Consider the following 21,797-nt stretch of genomic DNA (forward strand, 5'->3'; position numbering starts at 1 on the left):
ACATTAAATTTAAAGGTTTTCTTCAAATTATGCACAAAGGGTAAAAGACATGAAAAATTCAACTTATTTATTGTTTTCCATCTTCTCCTTTCCTGACGCTACAACCCAATAATGTACGACATGGCATCCTCAAAATAATACCCCAGTCTGTACCTATCTATTTTTGAAGCAGCCACTCATTCTAGCCACTTACAATCTTGGACTTCTCCATTCAGCCATCGCAATCTAGGCATCCCAATAGTTCGTTTACGATCTAGTGCCTCGCAATAGATGTTTGAAAGGATTCTCTTCAGTATTTATACTATCGTAGCTGCATCTTTAAGCATGTGTAAGGTTGGTGAAAAAGAATAAAGACTTCTTCGATAACTACCTGGGCTTCTACTTTTGGCACAAATTTTCTGAATAATTATTATCCTAAGCTTCTGCTATTCCACCTACAATGTAAATACCATCCTCCTATGAAAGATGATTTCTGAATTGCTGTTTTAGTAAATATTAATAACACTTAAAATGAATAATTCTTTACAATTTATTCTGTACAGAAATGGAATGATTAATTCTTTCAGACTTGGACATTTCCTGTAATGCAACCGCAAGGAGCAGGTCTTAAATAACTAACTGAGATGTCCCTCTTCTCTCGTCAGAATATTTATAATAAATAACTCTAGATTTATGTTATTCACTCTTGTGACTGACAAATTAGTTAATGATTCTTTAAAATATATTGAGTGAGATTCAATCAAATAAAAGAGCTTCTTTTATTCATATAAAAGATTGCAAAATTATGACATACCTTTATATTCAAAACAAAAGGTAGGTGTCAAAGTGATTAGGCAGTTATTAATTTAGGATAAAGAGATTAATTATAATTAGTCCCATAATTTGAATAGTCTCATTTACCCCTCTATATTATAATGATATAATAGACCCTAATTGAAACGGTTGCAGAACAATATAATAATTTATAATAAACAAGCTAATTTATTTTAACGTAAAATGTCACAATCTATGTAAAGGTCAGTAACAAAAGGTACTAAAACAATCTTAACACAACAGTTTAACAATGTTAAACAATAACCTAGTTAAATCGAGACTCTATATGGAGATAATAATACAGCGATTCAATGATATAGATGAGGTATATTTACAAAGAGCAAAGTAACTATTTGCGACAATGATCATGAAATAGTACGGCAGAAAGAAGAAGGCACTAGACAGGTCTAGATGTTATCGCTGGTAGTACTGTAGATCTAGTAAGGATGCTGTGAAGCCAGTCTATACAACCCTTTTAACTTGAGTAATATTTACAATCTTATCTAATTCTAAACATGGAATTTATTTACAATGTAATTAAACTAGATGAGTGATGATAGGCTTTTAAGTTTCACATTAGGCGAATAAAGAAGTACTTCAATTTTAAGTATTTTTCTAGCTCTAAATAAGGACGTTCCCTACAAATCTAGGACTCCTTTAATCCTTCTGATTAATAACAGTTCTTAAAATCAGATATTCATTGGACAAGAGTGGAACAGAGACATGGAAATAATCCTTCACCTTCAAAAGAATTCAACACAACTTCTAATATTAATCTCCTTAACAAAAACTTACAGTTTAAAAAGTTAAGTATAAGGGTTGATTAAACGCCAAAAGGTACACAAATCAGCTAGTACCCAACATTTCATTCATGGTTAGTTGATATAATTTAAGTAATTTTGCTGCATTAACTTTTCCTTCACATTTTTTAGAATTTATTAGATGTCACAGACCCTTATGCTGGCCAGTTCGTTCATAATATTATTTGGTTATAATTATGATAAAATGTATATTATATCTTCGTTTTTAAATAGGTACTTTATTTTAACTCTATTCCAAATTATTCTTCGGATTTATCTTTAATATGCCCTTTATTCTGAAGTTGTCACATCTTATACATGCATGTTAAAGTAGAAAAAGACAAAGTTAGAGTGGGCTACTGTTTAAATTTGAATCACGGAGGATTTAAAACAATATTTCAGACTTGAATTCGTCTTACCGAAATATTCGTGAGCACAAATAACACACAGTTAATAACAAGTAGATTATTCAACAACAATTATTCATTTCTCAATTGTAATTTAATTTAGTCTCCCTAATTTTACTTATAGTAAAATACTGGAATAATTAGCTGTCCTAAAAATATGCATATCTTATTTATTTTATATTACATAACATAGAGAAGAACAGCTACATTGAGAGTGTGATTGAAGAAAACTATATTATTTGCGATAAAGCCAGATAATTATTACCTATTATTATAAACGTTTGACTACTACATAAAATAACAATTACTTTAATCGAAAAATAAACTTAAACCGACGATTTTTATTAAAAATAAAATAATCGAAATCATTGATGTATGTTGGTGTAAGCATTTTTTTTTAAAAAGTTTTTAAATTTTGTAGCTTCGTAATTTTTTTCATTTTTTATAACGTTCTCTTTTTAACCTGTAATTAATAGTTTGATTATTATAAATAACTAGATATTACAGTCAATCTACAGTGCTACTTGAACAAATATTTTGTAGATGAAAATGGCCAGCATAAGGGTCTGTGACATCTAATAAATTCTAAAAAATGTGAAGGAAAAGTTAATGCAGCAAAATTACTTAAATTATATCAACTAACCATGAATGAAATGTTGGGTACTAGCTGATTTGTGTACCTTTTGGCGTTTAATCAACCCTTATACTTAACTTTTTAAACTGTAAGTTTTTGTTAAGGAGATTTTTGTACCTTTTGGATAGATTTTCATTTTTGTCTATTTTGCTAAGTTACATATCTGCTTTACTGTTTTTTTTAAAATTTGGAATAAGCAATTCTATCATTATAACCTGATAAGGTGTTAAGTAGGAACCGTAACTACCACTGGAGAGATCTTTTTAAAGAATGATTATAGTTGCGGTCCCCAAACCATCCTCAATAACAATTTCTTTGAGAAAGCCTTTGTATATAAAATAGGAAGGTATTTGTACGTAAAATGCAAATTTAAACTGCGATTTCAGACCTTCCTTTTAAGAGGAGTAAGAAAAATAAACGGGCGATTACAGTACTTCTCCCTAAAAGGCAAAGAGGCAAAGATTTTGAATCGAACGACAATTCATTAATGTAAATAGGTTCACCCATTGATAATTTTAACGATTGCAGTACTTCCTCTTAGTAGGTGTAAGAGCATGATGGCACTTCACAGCCATGTAGAGGAGCTTTAATCACTTCTTCGTGCTAAATTTTATCAAAATCGGACTAAGCGTTATAGAAATATTGGTAATAATAGTTTTAGAAACGGCCTTACTTGGGTGGGGCAAACTCCCCTCCATATGAGGCATAGCGACGAGACTTTTAAAGTGCAAAATTTCGATTCGAATGACACTTCATTCATGAAAATCAGTTCACGTGTCGATAATTTGAAACGATTGCTATACTTCCCCTTAACTAGTGTAAGAGCAGATCGTCGCTTTAATGTTACATAGGGGAGCCCTAACCCCATCATCCTACCAAATTTTATCAAAATCGGGCTAAGATTTACAGAGTAATTAGTAATAATAATTTTGAAGGGGTCCTTACATAAAGGGGGCTAACTCCTCTCCCATTCGGTGTACAGCGTCGAGACCCCCAAAAGGCACATCTACATAAAATTCCCAATCGAATGACACCTCATTCATGAAAATCGGTTCACGCGTTTAGGCGCTACGTTGTTTACAAAAAAGGTAACAAGAAGAAGAAGAAGAAGAAGAAGAAGAAGAAGAAGAAGAAGAAGAAGAAGAAGAAGAAGAAGAAGAAGAACAACAACAACAACAACAACAATTTCTGAAAATGCCGTTTTTGCTCATTTTCGGCAACTTTTTTCTCGAAATCTATTAGGTCTGGGTGGTTGCAAAAAAATTACAGTTATAAAGGAGGATTTGCCCTATATTTTAAAGAAAATTTGGGAATTTTATCTTTTATAGAAAAAGAGAAAAAAATTGTCAAAGTTGGGTGTTTTTCAATGCTACGCTTTTTCTTGCACTTTTTGACGATCAACCCTTATACAACTGTCCTACCGGACAGTTTTAATTAATTAATTTATATAATATTAATTCTATAAAATTAATATTAATTAATTAATATTAGAAGAACAGAAATTAATGGAAGAAAATTCTCAATAAATCTCTCTTACTTAACTGTTAGATTTCCTTAAAAATCTTAACCATTAATAAATTTGGTGCTCCTCTAACTACCAACAATCGGTAACCAAAAGAGTAACTCTCATAACAGCTTAAAATCTAAAGATCAGGGCTCTTTTACAATAATTCTAGTTTTTATAATTGTAAAATTCAATATAAACTATGAAGCTTTGTAATGTAATCAGCCATCAGATTTTATTCCTGTTTTGGAAATTAACTAGACTTTTCTCTGTAAAGAGTTTAGCCAATGTACGTCAGGAAAGGAAAAGATCAACATGAACATGAATTTAAATCTTGCCGATAGACGCTAACCGCCAAGATTGGAATCTTTTTGGGTCCTCTAGTGACTAATGTCTCACCGATTTGAGGACATGACTGAAAAAAATAGCAGTTGTTCGGAGCTAAATGAGAAGTTCAGAATCACTGACAGAACTCCATCTGCCCGAAATAGCTGTCCCTTTAACTCCTTGCATACTGCGTAGAAGTTGAGATGATTAAACGATTTAAAGAAAGCGCCCTCAGCACTATTCCCATTGTTACGCTCCCTGAGCTTATTCCGGGGTCTCAGTTTTTACTTCCTGCCTTTCTAAAGCATAGAACAGTCATTAAAACTGTCCGGTAGGACAGTTGTATAAGGGTTGACCATCAAAAACTGCACGAAAAAGCGTAACGTTGAAAAACACCCAACTTTGACAATTTTTTTCTCTTTTTTCTATTAAAGATAAAATTCCCAAATTTTCTTTAAATCTTACTCCAAACCCTCCTTCATAACTGTAATTTTTTTGCAACCACCCAGATCTAATAGGTTTCGAGAAAAAAGTTGCCGAAAATGAGCAAAAACCGCTTTTTCAAAAAATGTTCTTGTTCTTGTTCTTCTTCTTCTTCTTGTTGTTCTTGTTCTTGTTGTTACCTTTTTTGTAAACAACGTAGCGCCTAAACGCGTGAACCGATTTTCATGAATGAGGTGTCATTGGATTCGGAATTTTTTGTAGATGTGCCTTTTGGGGGTCTCGATCCTGTACATCGAATGGGAGAGGAGTTAGCCCTCTTAATGTAAGGCCCCCTCCAAAATTATTATTACTAATTACTCTGTAAATCTTGGCCCGATTTTGATAAAATTTGGTAGGATGATAGGGTTAGGGCTCCCCTACGTAACATTAAAGCGGCGATCAGCTCTTACACTTGTTAAGGGGAAGTATAGCAATCGTTTCAAATTATCGACACGTGAACCGACCGAAGTGTCATTCGAATCGAAATTTTGTACAGATTTGCACTTTAAAAGTCTCGACGCCGTGCCTCATAAGGAGGGGAGTTCGCCCCACCCAAATAAGGCCCTTTCTAAAACTATTATTACCAATATTTCTATAACGCTTAGTAAGATTTTGATAAAATTCAGCTCGAATAAGTGGTTAAAGCTCCTCTACGTTGCTGATGCTCTTGCACCTACTAAGAGGAAGTACTGCAATCGTTTAAATTATCAATGAGTGAACCGATTTAAATCAATGAATTGTCGTTCGATTAAAAAATCTTTGCCTTTTAGGGAGAAGTACTGCAATCGTAGTTTATTTTTCTTACTCCTCTTAAAAGGAAGTACTGAAATCGCAGTTTAATTTTGATATTCACGTACAAATACCTTCCTACGCTTTTTCAAAAACATTGTTATTGGGGATGGTTTGGGGGACCGCAACTATAATCATTCTTTAAAAAGATCTCTCCAGTGGTAGTTACGGTTCCGACTTAACACCTTATCAGGTTATAATTATAGAATTGCTTATTCCAAATTTTAAAAAAATCTGTAAAGCAGATATGTAACTTTGTAAAATAGACAAAAAGGAAAATCTATCCAAAAGGTACAAAAATCTCCTTAACAAAAACTTACAGTTTAAAATGTTAAGTATAAGGGTTGATTAAACGCCAAAAGGTACACAAATCAGCAAGTACCCAACATTTCATTAATACTTCATTAATATTTAAGTAATTCTACTGCATTAATTTTCATTAATAAGTTATTTTTTAGAATTTATTAGATGTCACAGACCCTTATGCTGGCCACTTCATTTATAATATTTTTTTGTTATAATTATGATAAATCACATAAATATGTACATGCATGTTAAAGTAGAAAAATACAAAGTTAGAGTCGGCTACTGTCTTGAATTCGTCTTACCGAAATATTCGTGAGCACAAATAACACACAGTTATAACAAGTAGATTATTCAACAACAATTATTGATTTCTCGATTGTAATTTAATTTAGTCCCCCTAATTTTACTTATAGTAAAATACTGGAATAATTAGCTGTCCTAAAAATATGCATATCTTATTTACTTTATATTACATATATACAACATTGTGGGATGAATACCTACATTGAGAATGTAATTGAAGAAAACTATATTACTTGCGATAAAGCCAGATAATTATTACCTATTATTATAAACGTTTGACTACTTCATAAAATAACAATTACTTTAATCGAAGAATGAACTTAAACCGACGATTTTTGAAAATCATTGATGTATGTTGGTGAAGTTTCTTTTAAAAGAAAGTTTTGAATTTTTTAGCCTCATAATTTTTTTTTATTTTTTGTAACGTTTTTCTTTTTAACCTGTAATTAATAGTTTCATTATTATAGATAACTAGATATTACAGTCAATCTACAGTGCTACTTGAACATATATTTTGTAGACGAAAATGGCCAGCATAAGGGTCTGTGACATCTAATAAATTCTAAAAAATAACTTATTAATGAAAATTAATGCAGTAGAATTACTTAAATATTAATGAAGTATTAATGAAATGTTGGGTACTTGCTGATTTGTGTACCTTTTGGCGTTTAATCAACCCTTATACTTAACATTTTAAACTGTAAGTTTTTGTTAAGTTATAACCCTTCTTGAGCGACAATGTTCCAAACATTGTAACGGAACTTCGACTTCCCTTGAACAAACCCACCGTTTTGGCGCACCCTTCTGTTCGGGGAGGAGTATTCAACGCAACATAAAGTTCGAAACGTTAGTTTTTATTTCTATAAAAACAATGAACAAAAGTTAAAAGATAAAATACTGTTTTGCATATCTCTTGTAAATTGTAAACAAGGATGAGTTCAACTTAAAAGAATGTTTGCCTTATTTTCCACCTCAAACCACTTAGAACAAAAAGCTTCTTCTAAATAGTTTTACTAGATATCGTGCTTAGTAAATAAACAAAAAGTTTATCTGTTATTAAACCGACATCTCAACTAATCAAAATCTAAGCAAAGAAAAGTTATATACATATTATTAAATAAATTGTTATACAAATTCAAATTCGTCTTTAGGTATGAGATAAGCACAAAAAAAATTAACTTAATGGACGACTGCATATCAATGATCTTGATAGAATGACTATCAATAATCAATAAGCTTATCTGAAGTTATTTAACGAAATGAATGAAGAATGAAGAAATGACAATATCCGTAAAAAACCTTGGAGTGAAGCGTTGCTCACAGAATAAGAATAACACGATTACGTACGTACTAAACTAGAGTGCGTAATATTAAAGGAAAAAATATAACCGAACCTATTTTAAATAAACTTGTCTAACTCACTGACTCGCATGTAGCCTTAGTTTACAGTCATCACTGAAGTAGCTTTTTATTGGTTGTATTTATAATAACAAACTGCCCTCGTATTATAATTTCATTTTTTTTTATTTACAAACTCATACAATACGGCAGGGGTAATTGTTTTACAATAAAATAAATCTTGCCACTTTCGTAGCGATTAAAATCATGATAAGAATAAAACTAATTTCATTTAAACAAATTGTTTGTAATTTCAAAATTGTAAACATTAATTTTTTGGTTGTCTGCAAATTTTCAACGTTAGAAAACCTTTTGGCAATAAAACATTCAATTAATTAAATACTAACATTTAATTAAACCAACAATTAATTCAATAAAGAAAATACTAACATTTACTAACTACTAGAGGCGCCACGGTAGCCGAGCGGTTAGAGGCGAGACCTGCGAAGCTAATGTGTATTGTTGTACTGGGTTCGATTCCCGGTCTTAGGCCTTGGATTTTATTTAATGGTTAATAAAAGAAATTTACGGTAAAGTATGTTTGCTAGTCGCCTCCACGACACCTAGTTGGTAGTTGGACGTTAAGCCCCGCCTGAAAAAATAGGCGATTACTTTAGTTTTTACTAACTACTATTTAATAGTACTTAACTATTATCCAACTCTTCCTGAATTATTGAATAATTTCAGAACTGCGAATTCTACCCTAATTACAGCTTTATACTAAAAAACTCGATTACTATTTTTCACTTAATGAAATAAGCGTTAGCATATGACGGTTATGACAAGTTAAGTTGAAAAAATGTTAATGGCACTCGACATAAACACGGTAATATTAAGTGAATTAATTTTAATTAATTGCAAAGAAATCCAAATAAAGCGTAAAGGTGACCATTTGTATAAAAAAAACAGTAATTTGCACTCAAAGCATTCCCTGTAAATGTGATAATTGTATAGAATTAAATGATACGTATTAGGGGGCTACCCCCCTTCACCTTTCCATTCTATTTGAGGAGATTAGGCCGGCCTACCTCGAACTTGTTATTAAGTGTAGTTAAGGTCATCTCCGATTTAAGTCAACTGCAGTTGCCTTTTTTCTCAGCTTATTATTTTTTATTACTATGAAACAGAACTATACTGTTGTATTAGACCAAGCTAGATGGGGGTGTAAAGAAATGAATGCTTGTGAGTCAAGACAACTTAATTTCGATGCATCCTTTTAAATAAAAGCTATAGACACCTGGTGTGCAGAGCGCTCCAAAGTTCATCCTTCGAAATCGATATACTAATAAATCTATAGAGTAAAGTGGTATAAAGTTTGAAACTCAAAAATGGTTAAGTATCGATTATTCATACATTGTTTCGCTAGGTGCTTGCCAAAATTGACTTTTTTTAAAAAAAAAAGCAAATGGGTCGACACTGATCAGGTTCATTGTTTGGACGACTGAGTGAAATATCTGGCATTTTAATTGTTCCCGATTCTTGCTTCTTCTTAAGAAGAATTAACATAATTTATTAGAGCGGTGAATAAGTTCTCCACGATTAAAAAAACAAAGCCTATCATTTATCTCATTAAAAAAAAACTTACACTTTAAAAAATTAAGTATAAGGGTTGATTAAATGAAAAATAGGTACATAAATCAGCAAGTACCTAACATTTCATTAATATGAATATATAGTTTTCGTGACCGCAAATTGTTAAACTTAAGATGGAAGATTTGCGAGTTTCAATTTCTGTAACTCAACCAACCCGCATAGCCACGCCCTGAAGAGGACCATATATTTTTCGAAACGTTGGCAAAGAGACGAGTTGTTTTATTTGACCGATTCATCGCAAATCTTCCATCCTAAATTTATTAATACTTCATTGATATCATTTAAGTAATTTTACTGCATTAACTTTTCATTAATATTTTTAGAATTTATTAGATGACACAGACCCTAATGATTACTACAATTCAGAAAAGAACTCATTGAATTCTAAACAATACAAAGAGAGATATAGTGGTTTGAAATTTGAAGGAAGACCCCCAAAATTTACAGGGTTATTAGCAATAATAATTTTGAAAGGGGCCTTATATACATGGGGTTAACTCTTTTTCCATTCTATGTACAGCGTCGAGTCCCCCAAAATGCTCATCAGCATAAAATTCCGAATGGAATGATACCTCAGTTATGAAAATCGCTTAACGTATAAAGGCGCTACATTGCTTCCAAAAAAAAAGGTAACAACAACAACTACAACAAGAACAATTTTAGAAAATGCTTTTTTGCTCATTTTCAGCAACTTTTTTTTCGAATTCCATTAGATCTGAGTTGTTGCAAAAAAAGTTACAATTATAAAGGAGGATTTGCCCTATATTATAAAGAAAATTTGGGAATTTTATCTTTTATAGAAAAAGAGAAAAAAATTGTCAAAGTTGGTTGTTCTTCAACGCAACTCTTTTTTGTGCACTTTTTGACGATCAACCCTTATACAACTGTCCTCTACCGGACAATTTTAATATTTCAAACAATTTACCCGCGAAAACTGATTGGGGCTGTAAGTTATTGGCCGTCTGCGTCAAGATTCTGCTCCTTCAGAACAATTTGCCTAAATACGTTTTGTTGGATTTAAAGTTTGAGCAAAAACGGCTATGCGATTAAGAAAAATCTAATTGCTAAAGAATACTTTATGTTATCTGGTAAAGAGAAATAAATAGTTCGTCTTGGAAGAGGGAACATAATGTATGAAATATAGACAGAGTAAACAATAGGTTGATGACTAATCTTGATTTACTGACAAGATATCCGTTTTAGTATTAAAGGGGTCGAATTACAGATCGAATTACTTAAGCAAAATAAACCTGTCAGGGAGCTATGACAAATAGCATTAAAGGGTGCAATAAGTACAGTTCCATACTTTTAGTATTACTTGTAAGAGGGAAGAACTTCAATTTAAACTAACGGTTTTAATCTATTTATCGTCTGCAATTACGAACATGAAAGAAATTTTCAATTTAAAATGTAAATGAGACTTGCTATTTGACGTAAAACCTCTACAATTCCAATAATAATAAAAGTGAGGTAATAAAAAAATGTATAGCTTTGCGACAAGTTCAGTGATATTTTAACGTTAGCAATTTTCGAACAAGAGAATAACTTCTCATCGTGGCTGTGTTAATTTTTACAAACTGTTCGATCGTTCTTCCTGTTTGAGGATAATAAAATTTAACTGAGCGAAGCAAAAACATTTCGTTCACGTACTGAGTTCTCAAATAACGGATGAATTACTTTAGGAAAATATATTGTAAAGTAATTTCTAAAAAAGTTCTTGCATATTTCAAAATCTTTATAACTTTTAAATTGGTAGTGTTGCCTAGTTTACATCTAACTTACATACTATTTTCTTACACACAAATATGCAAAATGTGTGCACAAATTTAGAAATTTTAATTTAAAATTGCCCGCCAGCATATGAAAACATGTATGAGATGAATGTAGTTTGTGCCTAAACAGTGTTTTAGGTACAGAAATCTAGCGAAATACAAGATCGTATTCATATTCTTTCAGTCCACATTCAAAACATATCCAAAAGCAAAGAAGCTCTTGATATTTGTGTGTAGCTACATATTTAGGTTTGAAAAAAATAGATTTGGATAATATTTCCAAATATGGATAAAATATTCAGAACATTTGTCTAAAAATTTCAATTTCAATGATAACGCTGAGTTTCACCAGTTTTTTGAGATGATTTTGGTGTAATTAAATTTGTAATTGTATTCATTGAAAGGTTTAAAAATAATAAAAAAGATATATTTATATATATATTCTTTAAATAAGAAACATTTAATGATGCTTTGTGGTCTAGAACTTGTTATTTAGGGCACCCATCTTGAAACCATGAATTAACCTTTCATTGATTTAGCATATCAAGAATAGAAGTGTTACAAACAATTCAATAATTGACCTTAGCCATGATTTTATTCTTTGACTAACATATTATTCTTGGAATAATAAGGACAAAGCAAGAATAAAAATATATTTGCTTAATTTGCCGATTTCTAGCGTTATCAATAGTAAATTAATAGATAACTAAAATTGTAACGATTTGTTAAAATATCATCTGTGATGATGCAATATTAGAAGAGTGTAATAAGAACATAATCAGATTTAATAGTTCAATACTCAATGTTGCTAATAGAAAAAGAAAAAAAATCTATTTTAAATTTCAATGTATTTAAAAGTAATCGTCGACTATAAAAAAGTTTTAACTTGATTTAAAGTAAGTTTAAATAGGAAAATACACCAAAAATAGATTCGGCTCACTTCGCCGAGTAGATGTCGTAGTTTAAAGTTATCCAATTACTTCCACACGTGAGGATACTTTCTTAAAGCTCGTTTAGCTGGTCATTAGTTAAGTTAGATAACTAGCTCTTTCTACAGCTTTCCTTTGAATTTTATTTACCTTATTTGTAATAAAGACTTACAGACATTTAGAAATACTATATTCTTAATCTTGATGGAAACTTAAGAGAAATTTGCCTAATATCTTAAAGACTATCTCTCATGATCTCATAGTCTGGAATGTTTAGTAATGTTGGATCTCTGGCGTAGTAATGTCTAGTTATGTGTGAAACATTACGTCACACGATTGATAAGTCATCTCTGTTTACGTTGAACTAATTTCCAATACAAACTACTATATCCAGTTTGTAATTCTGATCTAATTCAAACCAGTCCATCTGCAGCTTGTATCCCACTCATCGAATCAATCTTCTTAGAATTACTGAATGAACGTAAACTGTATACAGAAACGTCTCTATTAGAATCATTATTCCAAGTATTGTAAAAAACTTCATTTCCTCATAGTTTGAATCATGACTGAGCTCAATCATTTTGAATGACTATTAAAATTTTAAAGGTATCTTGAACTTTAAACTTCCTTACTTAAGTTCGGCGCCGTGTGGCCCAATATCACCAAAACAAGACCCAAAACTCGTGATTTTAACCAAAACCTTCCTATATTAAGTGGAAACTTGCCGATCCTCTAGAAGTTTCTTCATTCTTCAATTACATCTTATTCGAATATCATTAATCTGGAACCAAAACTCGAGCTGACTTCAAAATAGTGTGCCATTTTACTTGCATATCATTTGATATGTTAGACATTAAACAGGCAAAAATTCCAATTAAAGACTTACGTCTAAGAATAGTGCCTAGCAGTTATAAGAAATTAGGTTACCATATTTTCAAAGAGGATGGTTCTATATTAAATACTGTAAAATTAGTTATAAATTATGTAGTTTTTACAGCTTTACCTAGAAGCAGTAGTAGAAACTACTTAGATATTAATTTAAATAGAAACTAAACAATAAAAACGATGATGCGAATCGATTATCTTGTATTGTTATTAATATTTTTTTAAACTTAAAAAAAGTGTTAAGTCACGGATTAAAACACGGATTTTAGACGTGCTCCAACATGTATATTGTAGTGAGAGTAACTCGTGTCCGCATCAATATTTCTTTTTGCAACCATAAAAATAAGAATTACTATAGCTATACTCGTACCTTTCACATGAATAAAAATAATCTATTAATAAAAGATTGTTTTTCTTATTCTGCAATTTGGCGTTTGGGAACTGCCGCCTCTTTCGCAAGGATATTAATTGTTTGATCAATTAATTGATCTCTTCTATAATCTTCTCCTCCTTATCTATATCTATATAGTATGAACAATGGCTGAACTAAGTCACGAAGAGGAAGTGAAAGTTATTGTACTGTCAACAATGACAATAAATCTTAAATTTCTGTCTTTTCAATACACACAGCAATGCGAGTTAAACATATTAATAAAACCTTTCCTGCTAAATAATCTAGGACCTTTATTTTTTGTGTATACATATATATATATATACACATATATGAAAATATTTTAAGCTAGTTTGAAAATGATTAAGTATCATCATTTAAGATCAAAGTAAGAAATCAAGATGTTGAAGGTCTACTAAACTTTCTTATCCGGATTAAAAATCTCGCCTAGCACCTGACTAAATAAGCTGTAAATGATGGTAAAAGTGCCTTAACTATCTTATGGCAGCATTAAATTTGTTATAATGTTTTTTGTAAAAATTATCTACAGAGAAGTTGTGAAACTATAATTGACTAAAAATGTTTATATACTTATTATAGATTATTAGAACTATAAGATGTGAAGATAATTTCTTCCATGCATGCTCACATTATGAACAATAGTTTTATACGAACAAAACAAAACGTATGAGGAACAAAATCAGAAGTGAATTACATAAATTCACATTAAACAGAGCTAACTAACAAATATTCTACCAATACTGTACACATCTGTGTTAGCTAGCCATAAATTAGAATAGAAGTTACACAACCTGCTACAAAAGTACCACCGTTGTATTTTGAAAAGCAGTTACGGTATTAGGATTATGGATCGCCCTTCTCAGGGCCATTGTTAAAATATGAAAAAAGTTTTAAAATATGAAAGCGAGATTTTTTAAAAAAAAATATTATTATTATTGTGTTCTTTTTAAAGGTGCTCAACATCTAAGGTCCTTCGCACCTGACAAAGTTGCTGAATGACACTATACTAGTTCATTCTACTAAAAAACACTCGTGCATATAAATACATTCATCCATTTTCATGCATTTTCTCGTTCACTCACTCTAAATTTACTTATGCTAATCGCAGTTTGTGATGGAGTACTTGATATTCCTCGCATCACATTAATAAACTAATCTAAGACAAAAACTTATTTACATACTTAATATAGTTATTTACACCACATGCATACGACCATTCACACTTATATCGGGGAACCAATCCCGACACAGACCCACCCTCCAGAACACAGTGGCTCCTGATGTCGCTCCCCGAAGACTGGAAGCCACCCCTTGCTCCGGGATTGACACCCACACATCATTCACACCACAAACGCTCATCTTATCTGTTAACTAATCACTAAATGAACCCTAACTATTTACAAAGACGCAAAGACGGCTTTTTATAAAAGAAGCGGTTACTACGACATGTTTAAGAGTTACGAAAGAAAAAGAACATCCCGAAGTTATTTGAGATGGTCTGTGCTATTTCCCCTTTCATGTCTTGTTCAGTCTTGTTTCCTCATCACAATATCGTTTCTCCCAGTTCCCTCACAGAAATATCTTTGATTTTTTCCCCCTCAAAGGGCTGCCAGCCATTTTTGCTCCTTCAACAGATCATCTGCTAAGTCCTTATTCAAGCATTTCCTCGGGTATCCTCCGTTTCTCTTTTCGGGAAATTCCTCTCTTGTTATTATATTTGACTATCCTCTCATCTGGTAGCCTTTCTAGATGGCCACGATTATTCTCTTTGATTTAATGAACGCACTATAATCTTCATGAACTATCATGTCGCCAATTCTTAAATGGACCCAATTTGCCAATATGGGTACGAATATACGTCTCTGCTCCTTCGAAGATAATGAGTATAATTTCCCATTTGACAGGAATAAGAAAACGGTTAAACTAAAATGGTGCCAAACCAACCAACACCCTACAAGGAACTAATGGAAAAGGGTATAGAGAACAACGGTAATCCCGAGTTCGAGTCCGTATTACTTATCAGATTTTTTGTTTTTCCCTACACAACTCACTAGACGTGTTGGTAACTTGCGTTCGCTGCATGGAGATGGCAGTTCACTTAGAAGACCAGTACCAATGAACACAAATATTAAATATAAATCTGATATATTAAGATCAGCTAAAAATTATAACATTGTATTCAGGAATCTCAATAATGACATTTATCCTTAAAGATATTTAACAAAATTATTTATTGAAAAGATATATTAATTGATAAACTTGATAAATAAAGAATAATCGCAGCTAACATACATATGAAGTGAGGCGCCACGGTAGCCGAGCGTTTAGAGGCGAGACCAGTAAAGCTAATATGTATTGTGGTACTGGGTTCGATTCCCGGTCTTAGGCCTTGGATTTTATTTAATGTTTAATAAAAGAAATTTACAGTAAAGTATGTTTGCTAGTCGTCTCCTAATTGGTAAGTTGGACGTAAAGCCCGCCTGAAAAAATAGGCAATTACTTTACATATGAAGTGCAATTAAATTAACTGTATGTGAAAACTGCGTCATTTTTCCGTCCGAACTGGATTACAGTTGGTTGGTAAGCAGTTTTAAATATGACAATAACAAATCTTTTAATTGCTAGTGTTAAGGAAAAATATGGTTTCAACATTGAGATTCCTTTAATACAAGGTTATAACTTTTAGCTAATATTAATATACCAAGATCTATAAAAATGAAACATTTTATAGATCTAACGCCCACAATTATAAACAATAAAATTATAATAAAACTGAAGAATAATCTTGTCTTGATTTTATAGCTATCAGCACCCAAGATTGGTAATAAAATAATGGTAAACAATAAAACGAAGCCAAAAAAAAATGTACTCGGATGACCCCAAGTTTCGATGAAGAGTTGATGCCAAAATTGTTCTTATGGTTACCACATGAAAAGGAAACTATGCAAGAATAGCTTTAAATAAATGCAAACATTACAAGGATATGAATAAATTGAGTCTGGGCAGGCTTAGAATACTCATTTCTATGCCAAATTAATTTCTAATTTAAATTATGGTATTCTCGACCGTTTAACAAACATTCAAATGAAATAAAATTAGCAAAACTAAAACATTTATTACTATCCTTTTATCTCTTAATGACCATCTTATTTTAGAGCAAACTCTTTGCAACAAATATTTATGTATTTTTATTACAAAAAAAAAAATAAATAAAAAACTTCCGAAGGTCTATAAACCATTTTATAGTTTCAGTTTTGCTAATTTCATTAATAACTAACTGACTATCATCTAAAATAACAAGCATTAACCGATAAACATGTCCTTGCGTAAATGCGATTAAACTTGACATTTGGAATAAAATGTAGATTAAAACGTAGAGGTCGTCTTAGATTTACGGTGAAGAGCGTTATAACGAAGAAAATGAAGCATTCGGCACAGCGTAGCTCATAATAGTAATTAATACCATTTTAAGTAAAAACACCAACTAATGATGATGTACGAATTTAAGTATTTAAGGCATAGTAATCAAATAAAATACGATTCTAACTGCAACAATTCAACTAAATTTATTTCCTTTCTAAATCACTCACTAAGAATCTAATAAATAATTCTTCAAATTGTAGTATGGTATTCGTTTCCGTATTGAAAAATAACATGTGAATCGAGAGTTATACAATTCTAAAAATACTGTGAACCACTGGTGTACCAAAGTGTACTGAAGAGCTGGATTAGATACCCGGTCTTGGCCTTTGATTTTATTAAATGTATTCATAAAGAAATTTATAGCAAACCAGAATACGCCACGTCTTGTTTAAGTAATTTAGTAACATTAGTTAGTTATATAATCATTTGCGAATCCTTAAGGCAATTATTACAAAATAATTAAAAAGTAAATTAATTCAAACTTGCACATTTCTTTGTTGAAGTTCTTGAACATACCGTTTTATTTTTGGAATGATTTTTTTGTTTTGTTTTTAATTTAAGGCACGTCATCATCTGAAGTCATTGACGACCGGAGCATTTTTTAATGCACTTCCGGCCTCCGGATAGCGTTCTCTCGTTACAGACAGTCCATCATCAGACAATAAGTTGTAAGAAGCTCCAAGGAAGAGGAAATCTGCAATGTTGGATTCAAATTCGGGATGTCCGCGTAGGAATCCAATACGCTAACCGCATAGCTAATCCTTTCTCTTTATTATTCATTTTTTTTTTTCTGGTGCATCCAATGCGACTGTCATTAGCGTCTATTCTATTATTATTTCCATTTTTCTGATTAATTACAACTGGTAATAGGACAACCTAATCAAAGTTGCACATTTCTCTTCTTTAACTAATAGCAGAAAGGATAGTGTTTATGACATCAGGATAGAATAGATTAGGGGAGTCTGAAAAGGATAGCAGCTCGTTGGATCTAACAGTCAAACAAGAAACGAGTAGTTTCATCCCCTCCAAGAGCGAAGGAGCCGGACTAGAGTAAAAACAGAAGAGGTCGTATACTTTCAGAGAGGCTCTCTCGCTGTTCATTCATGTTCCTAACTCTACGCTGAGAGTAGACTGCACCATGTGATTCAGATAACAGATAGTTAGTATCTGTTGGTTTTAGCATGTTACTTATTAGTGTGTTGGTTATTTTAGCGGCTTTGGCCCCCTCATCGCTACCCTATAACACTAATGGTATGTAAATCATTAATTTTATATTTTAATTATATTAATGGCAAGTCAGTGTATATTCAACGAGGGTACCACATTATCAGAGACTAGATTAACGGAACATAAGAAAATATACAATCAACAACAAAAAACAAGCCAACAGTTAAATCTTGCAATAAAACCGGGCTAATTGACACCAATAAAATCTAATAATATCTCAGTCGTCGGTTAAACAAGTTTTATTACCAAAGATAAAATCAAACAATGAATGTCCTTCATTTTTTTTAAAAATAAATGATGCACATTTCCAACTTATTGCACAAAAAATAAAATTCTTACAAATAAATGGTAAGAATTTGCATAGTTCGCGTGTATATTAACTCAAAATGACCCAGAGGTGCAGCATGTAAATTGCATGCAATTCGTGCAGATATTAAATGAAAATACTTTATTAAAAGAAATTATTTTACTGAGTTTAGCTCTATTTTTAATTTTCGATTCAAGTATTTCTGTCTATCTCAAATTTCTAGATTATTTATTGTTATTGCTTTTTTACTTTTTTCAAATTATGATTGTCAAATAGGCGTGTACTGTTGCGTAATTTTGACTAGACACAAATAAACTGTCAAATGATCCGTTATCATCAAACAGTGTAAAACTAGAACATTGACAATCTTAAACAAACCGCTCTTAAATTTAGGATATTTGTCTGCTTTATTAAAATTTATTCTTTAACTATTTTAAGAAATTATAAAACTAGTTGGTTCCAAAAATAAAACTGATTTAAAAAGGAAAAATACGACCTAAATAAATTATTTATTTAAGTTATCTTTAAAAAGAGAATAAATTAACGTCAAGATACATCACAGAGTAGTCGAGTGTTGCAGTAGTTAATTACATAATTTTACTTTAAACAAAATACAAATATTTCACGTAGAACTGCTAGAGAGACTCTATCTTGAATCACTAGACAGCCAGGCGACAATAAATTATTTGGAAATATGAGTCAGTCCGCCTTAAAAAGAAGTAGGAGCAAAATATATATCGTAAAACATCGCGCGAATTGCTTTTTACTGGATTCCGCAACTTCATTCGACGACTTTTCTACTACAATCTATGAAATTTTCTTCTTTACGAACCACTCTATCCCTAAATATCTTTTGAGAGAGATAAAACAGTGATGGGCACTGATGTGGTTTTTTTTTACAAAACAACTTAAAAAACTTTAATAATTAGTCATTTTTCCTAAATAATTTTTTAATTAAACTAGTTAGATTCAACCAAAATTTCTTAAGCTACAACCAAAAAACTGGAATTCAATAAATTTAAAAATTATGAAAAAAAAAAAAAAAATCTGGAACATTACGTTTCTCGTTGTTTCACTTCGTGTTAGTAATTTAATGTTTTGACTTTGTAAATTAAATATTTAGTTTACCATTTTTTTTAATATTACAAATTTGAGTGAGCAACCGACCAAAACACTGAAATAGCGCAGTTATTTGGCGAGGCTAATGTAAGGCAGACCAGTTAAATTCTCTATAAACAAATTTTCTAATAAAAATAAATAATAAGTAAAAGGACAGATTTCAATTATAGCCAATAAATCCAAGTTTAGACAAAATCGAAAACAACAATTTCAGAATAATAAAAAAAAAAAATCAAGCTTATTCAAAGAAAAAGAAAAATTATGGCCGATTTTATTTTTGCCAAGCTTTCGATCTAGGTACCAGCTCATCTTCAGGCTGTGAAATATATTAGACAGAAAGATTACACTTGAGTTTAACACAATTTTAAGAAACAACACAGAATGTAATATTACCTATCCTAGGTCAGAAGCTTGACAAAATTAAGTAATAAGTAAGGCTGAAATAGGCTATGATGGATTCTCTTTCTAGGATGTCAAAAAAAAGTTGAATAATTCAGTGATATTTTTTAAACTAGGAGTGACAGTAACTCGTTTAATCAAACTTGAAATTTAGTAATAGATCAATCCCTCATTATAAATTGAATTTTAGCCACTCGTTCAACCCCCCATTTAAACTAGATGTAGTACCCACATAAAATGCTGGAAATACGAGTAGATCTTTAGAAGGGCCCCCTACTAGAAGTACCTTAATCGAATTGGTCGGAAAAATGATTCAAACAAAGATCATAGATCGCCATGAGTGCATAAAAAGTTTAATGACAATTGCTGGAACTGGTTTCGAGAAAATCTCAAATTAGTGGGAAATGCACTTTCCATAAAGTGGTGCTTTTCGGTTAAGGGAGTTTTGATGGTCTTATGATCCTCTTATAAGACCAAATCAAAACTAAAAGTTCCAGCTTCTAACGATTTTTCTCTTTTTGGATATATTTTGTTCACACAAACGCAGACCAATTTCTAAAAAACTCTTTTTTTTTGGATTCAGAGTACTTCGAAACGGATATTTCGAAATAGAAAATGTTTTCCTCATCTAATAAGGTAAGCAAAAAAAAAAGTGTAGCAGAGATTATCTTTTTGAAATAAAATCTAATTAAAACAACAAAATCTCAAAAGTTCTTCATCAACTGCAACATTTTAACCCATAGAGTAGTGACACATTAGTTCCAAACTGTACTACGTACATCAAGTGAGCATCTTGATGCAAATAATGGTTTAAGGTATCTACCGACTTTTGGGCAAGTATGTTTGCGCGGCAGTAAGGAGCGTTGTTATAAAAGTTCTTTCTATCAGATGGTCGGCCTAGAAGTATACCGTTAGGTCATAACGCCGAGGTTTTCAACTTTATCGCAAATCTTGACTGCACCCACTTCTTTCAAAACGAAAACTACAGAAAGAAGGTAGTAAAGAAAGTAAATATAACCTTGATTTCTTTTTTTCCATAATACTGCAAATAGGAAGTAAGAATTCGAATGGTAAAAAAAGTTGTACAAACTGTTAGAATGGATACAATTAAATTTGCTGATCCCTACTCTGGAAATTGTCCATAATTTGTCCGAACCCAAAGCCATTGGGGCATATCGTCAGTCATTGTACCGCCCTATTAGTTAATTGATAATGATGGGGCAAATATTTGAGCTTGATCGAATTCTTGAGCGAATCTTCTCAATACTCGAAACCTTCTTGCATGATTCCCTTTCACTAATTTGGTTTCAGACGTCAACACCCCTCAGCCAATACAATGCTATCAGGTTTAAAAGGTATAACTGCAACAACCCTACAGTGTTTCTAGATTTAAAGGAAAACCTTAGATTAGATCTGACACTCCGACTGTTCGGGAAGTTCAAGAATTTCTTTCTAGTCACATTTTGCCTTATATTTAAAGGTAACTTGCAGGTTGAAACATGCTCCTTTTTTATTTGGTTTTACTCAGACAGAAGTTGAAGTGTCCTACCTAAAGTATACCATGGATATTCGCAATTGCTGCTAACTCAACCCTTCTGATCTGCTCTACAGCCATCTTATCCAGTAATCCATCATTCCTCACAGAAAGTGCCCTAAAGTATACCATGGATATTCGCAATTGCTGCTAACTCAACCCTTCTGATCTGCTCTACAGCCATCTTATCCAGTAATCCATCATTTCTCACAGAAAGTGCCCTAAAGTATACCATGGATATTCGCAATTGCTGCTAACTCAACCCTTCTGATCTGCTCTACAGCCATCTTCTCCAGAAATCCATCATTTCTCACAGAAAGTGCCCTAAAGTATACCATGGATATTCGCAATTGCTGCTAACTCAACCCTTCTGATCTGCTCTACAGCCATCTTATCCAGTAATCCATCATTTCTCACAGAAAGCTACAGTCTT

At 31.7% G+C, this 21,797-nt stretch overlaps 2 protein-coding genes across 2 annotated transcripts in view; one reads left to right on the forward strand and one right to left on the reverse strand.

The window, feature by feature from the left end:
* The window catches only part of barc (RRM1_TatSF1_like and RRM2_TatSF1_like domain-containing protein barc), an 81,350-nt gene that overhangs the window by 16,881 nt on the left and 42,672 nt on the right, over positions 1 to 21,797 (reverse strand). The gene's annotated exons all lie outside the window — the stretch shown is intronic.
* LOC141457106 (lithostathine-2-like) overlaps positions 17,840 to 21,797 on the forward strand; it is a 42,429-nt gene continuing 38,471 nt past the window's right edge. The window contains exon 1 of the mRNA XM_074133636.1: positions 17,840 to 18,029. Coding sequence (XP_073989737.1) covers positions 17,960 to 18,029 — 70 coding nt within the window. The 5' untranslated portion in view covers positions 17,840 to 17,959. The remainder of the gene's footprint in view (positions 18,030 to 21,797) is intronic.

This window comes from Rhodnius prolixus, unplaced genomic scaffold (genome assembly GCF_049639745.1).
Source record: "Rhodnius prolixus isolate KJV_2025 unplaced genomic scaffold, Rpr scaffold_1, whole genome shotgun sequence".
Taxonomy (NCBI): Eukaryota; Metazoa; Arthropoda; class Insecta; order Hemiptera; family Reduviidae; genus Rhodnius; species Rhodnius prolixus.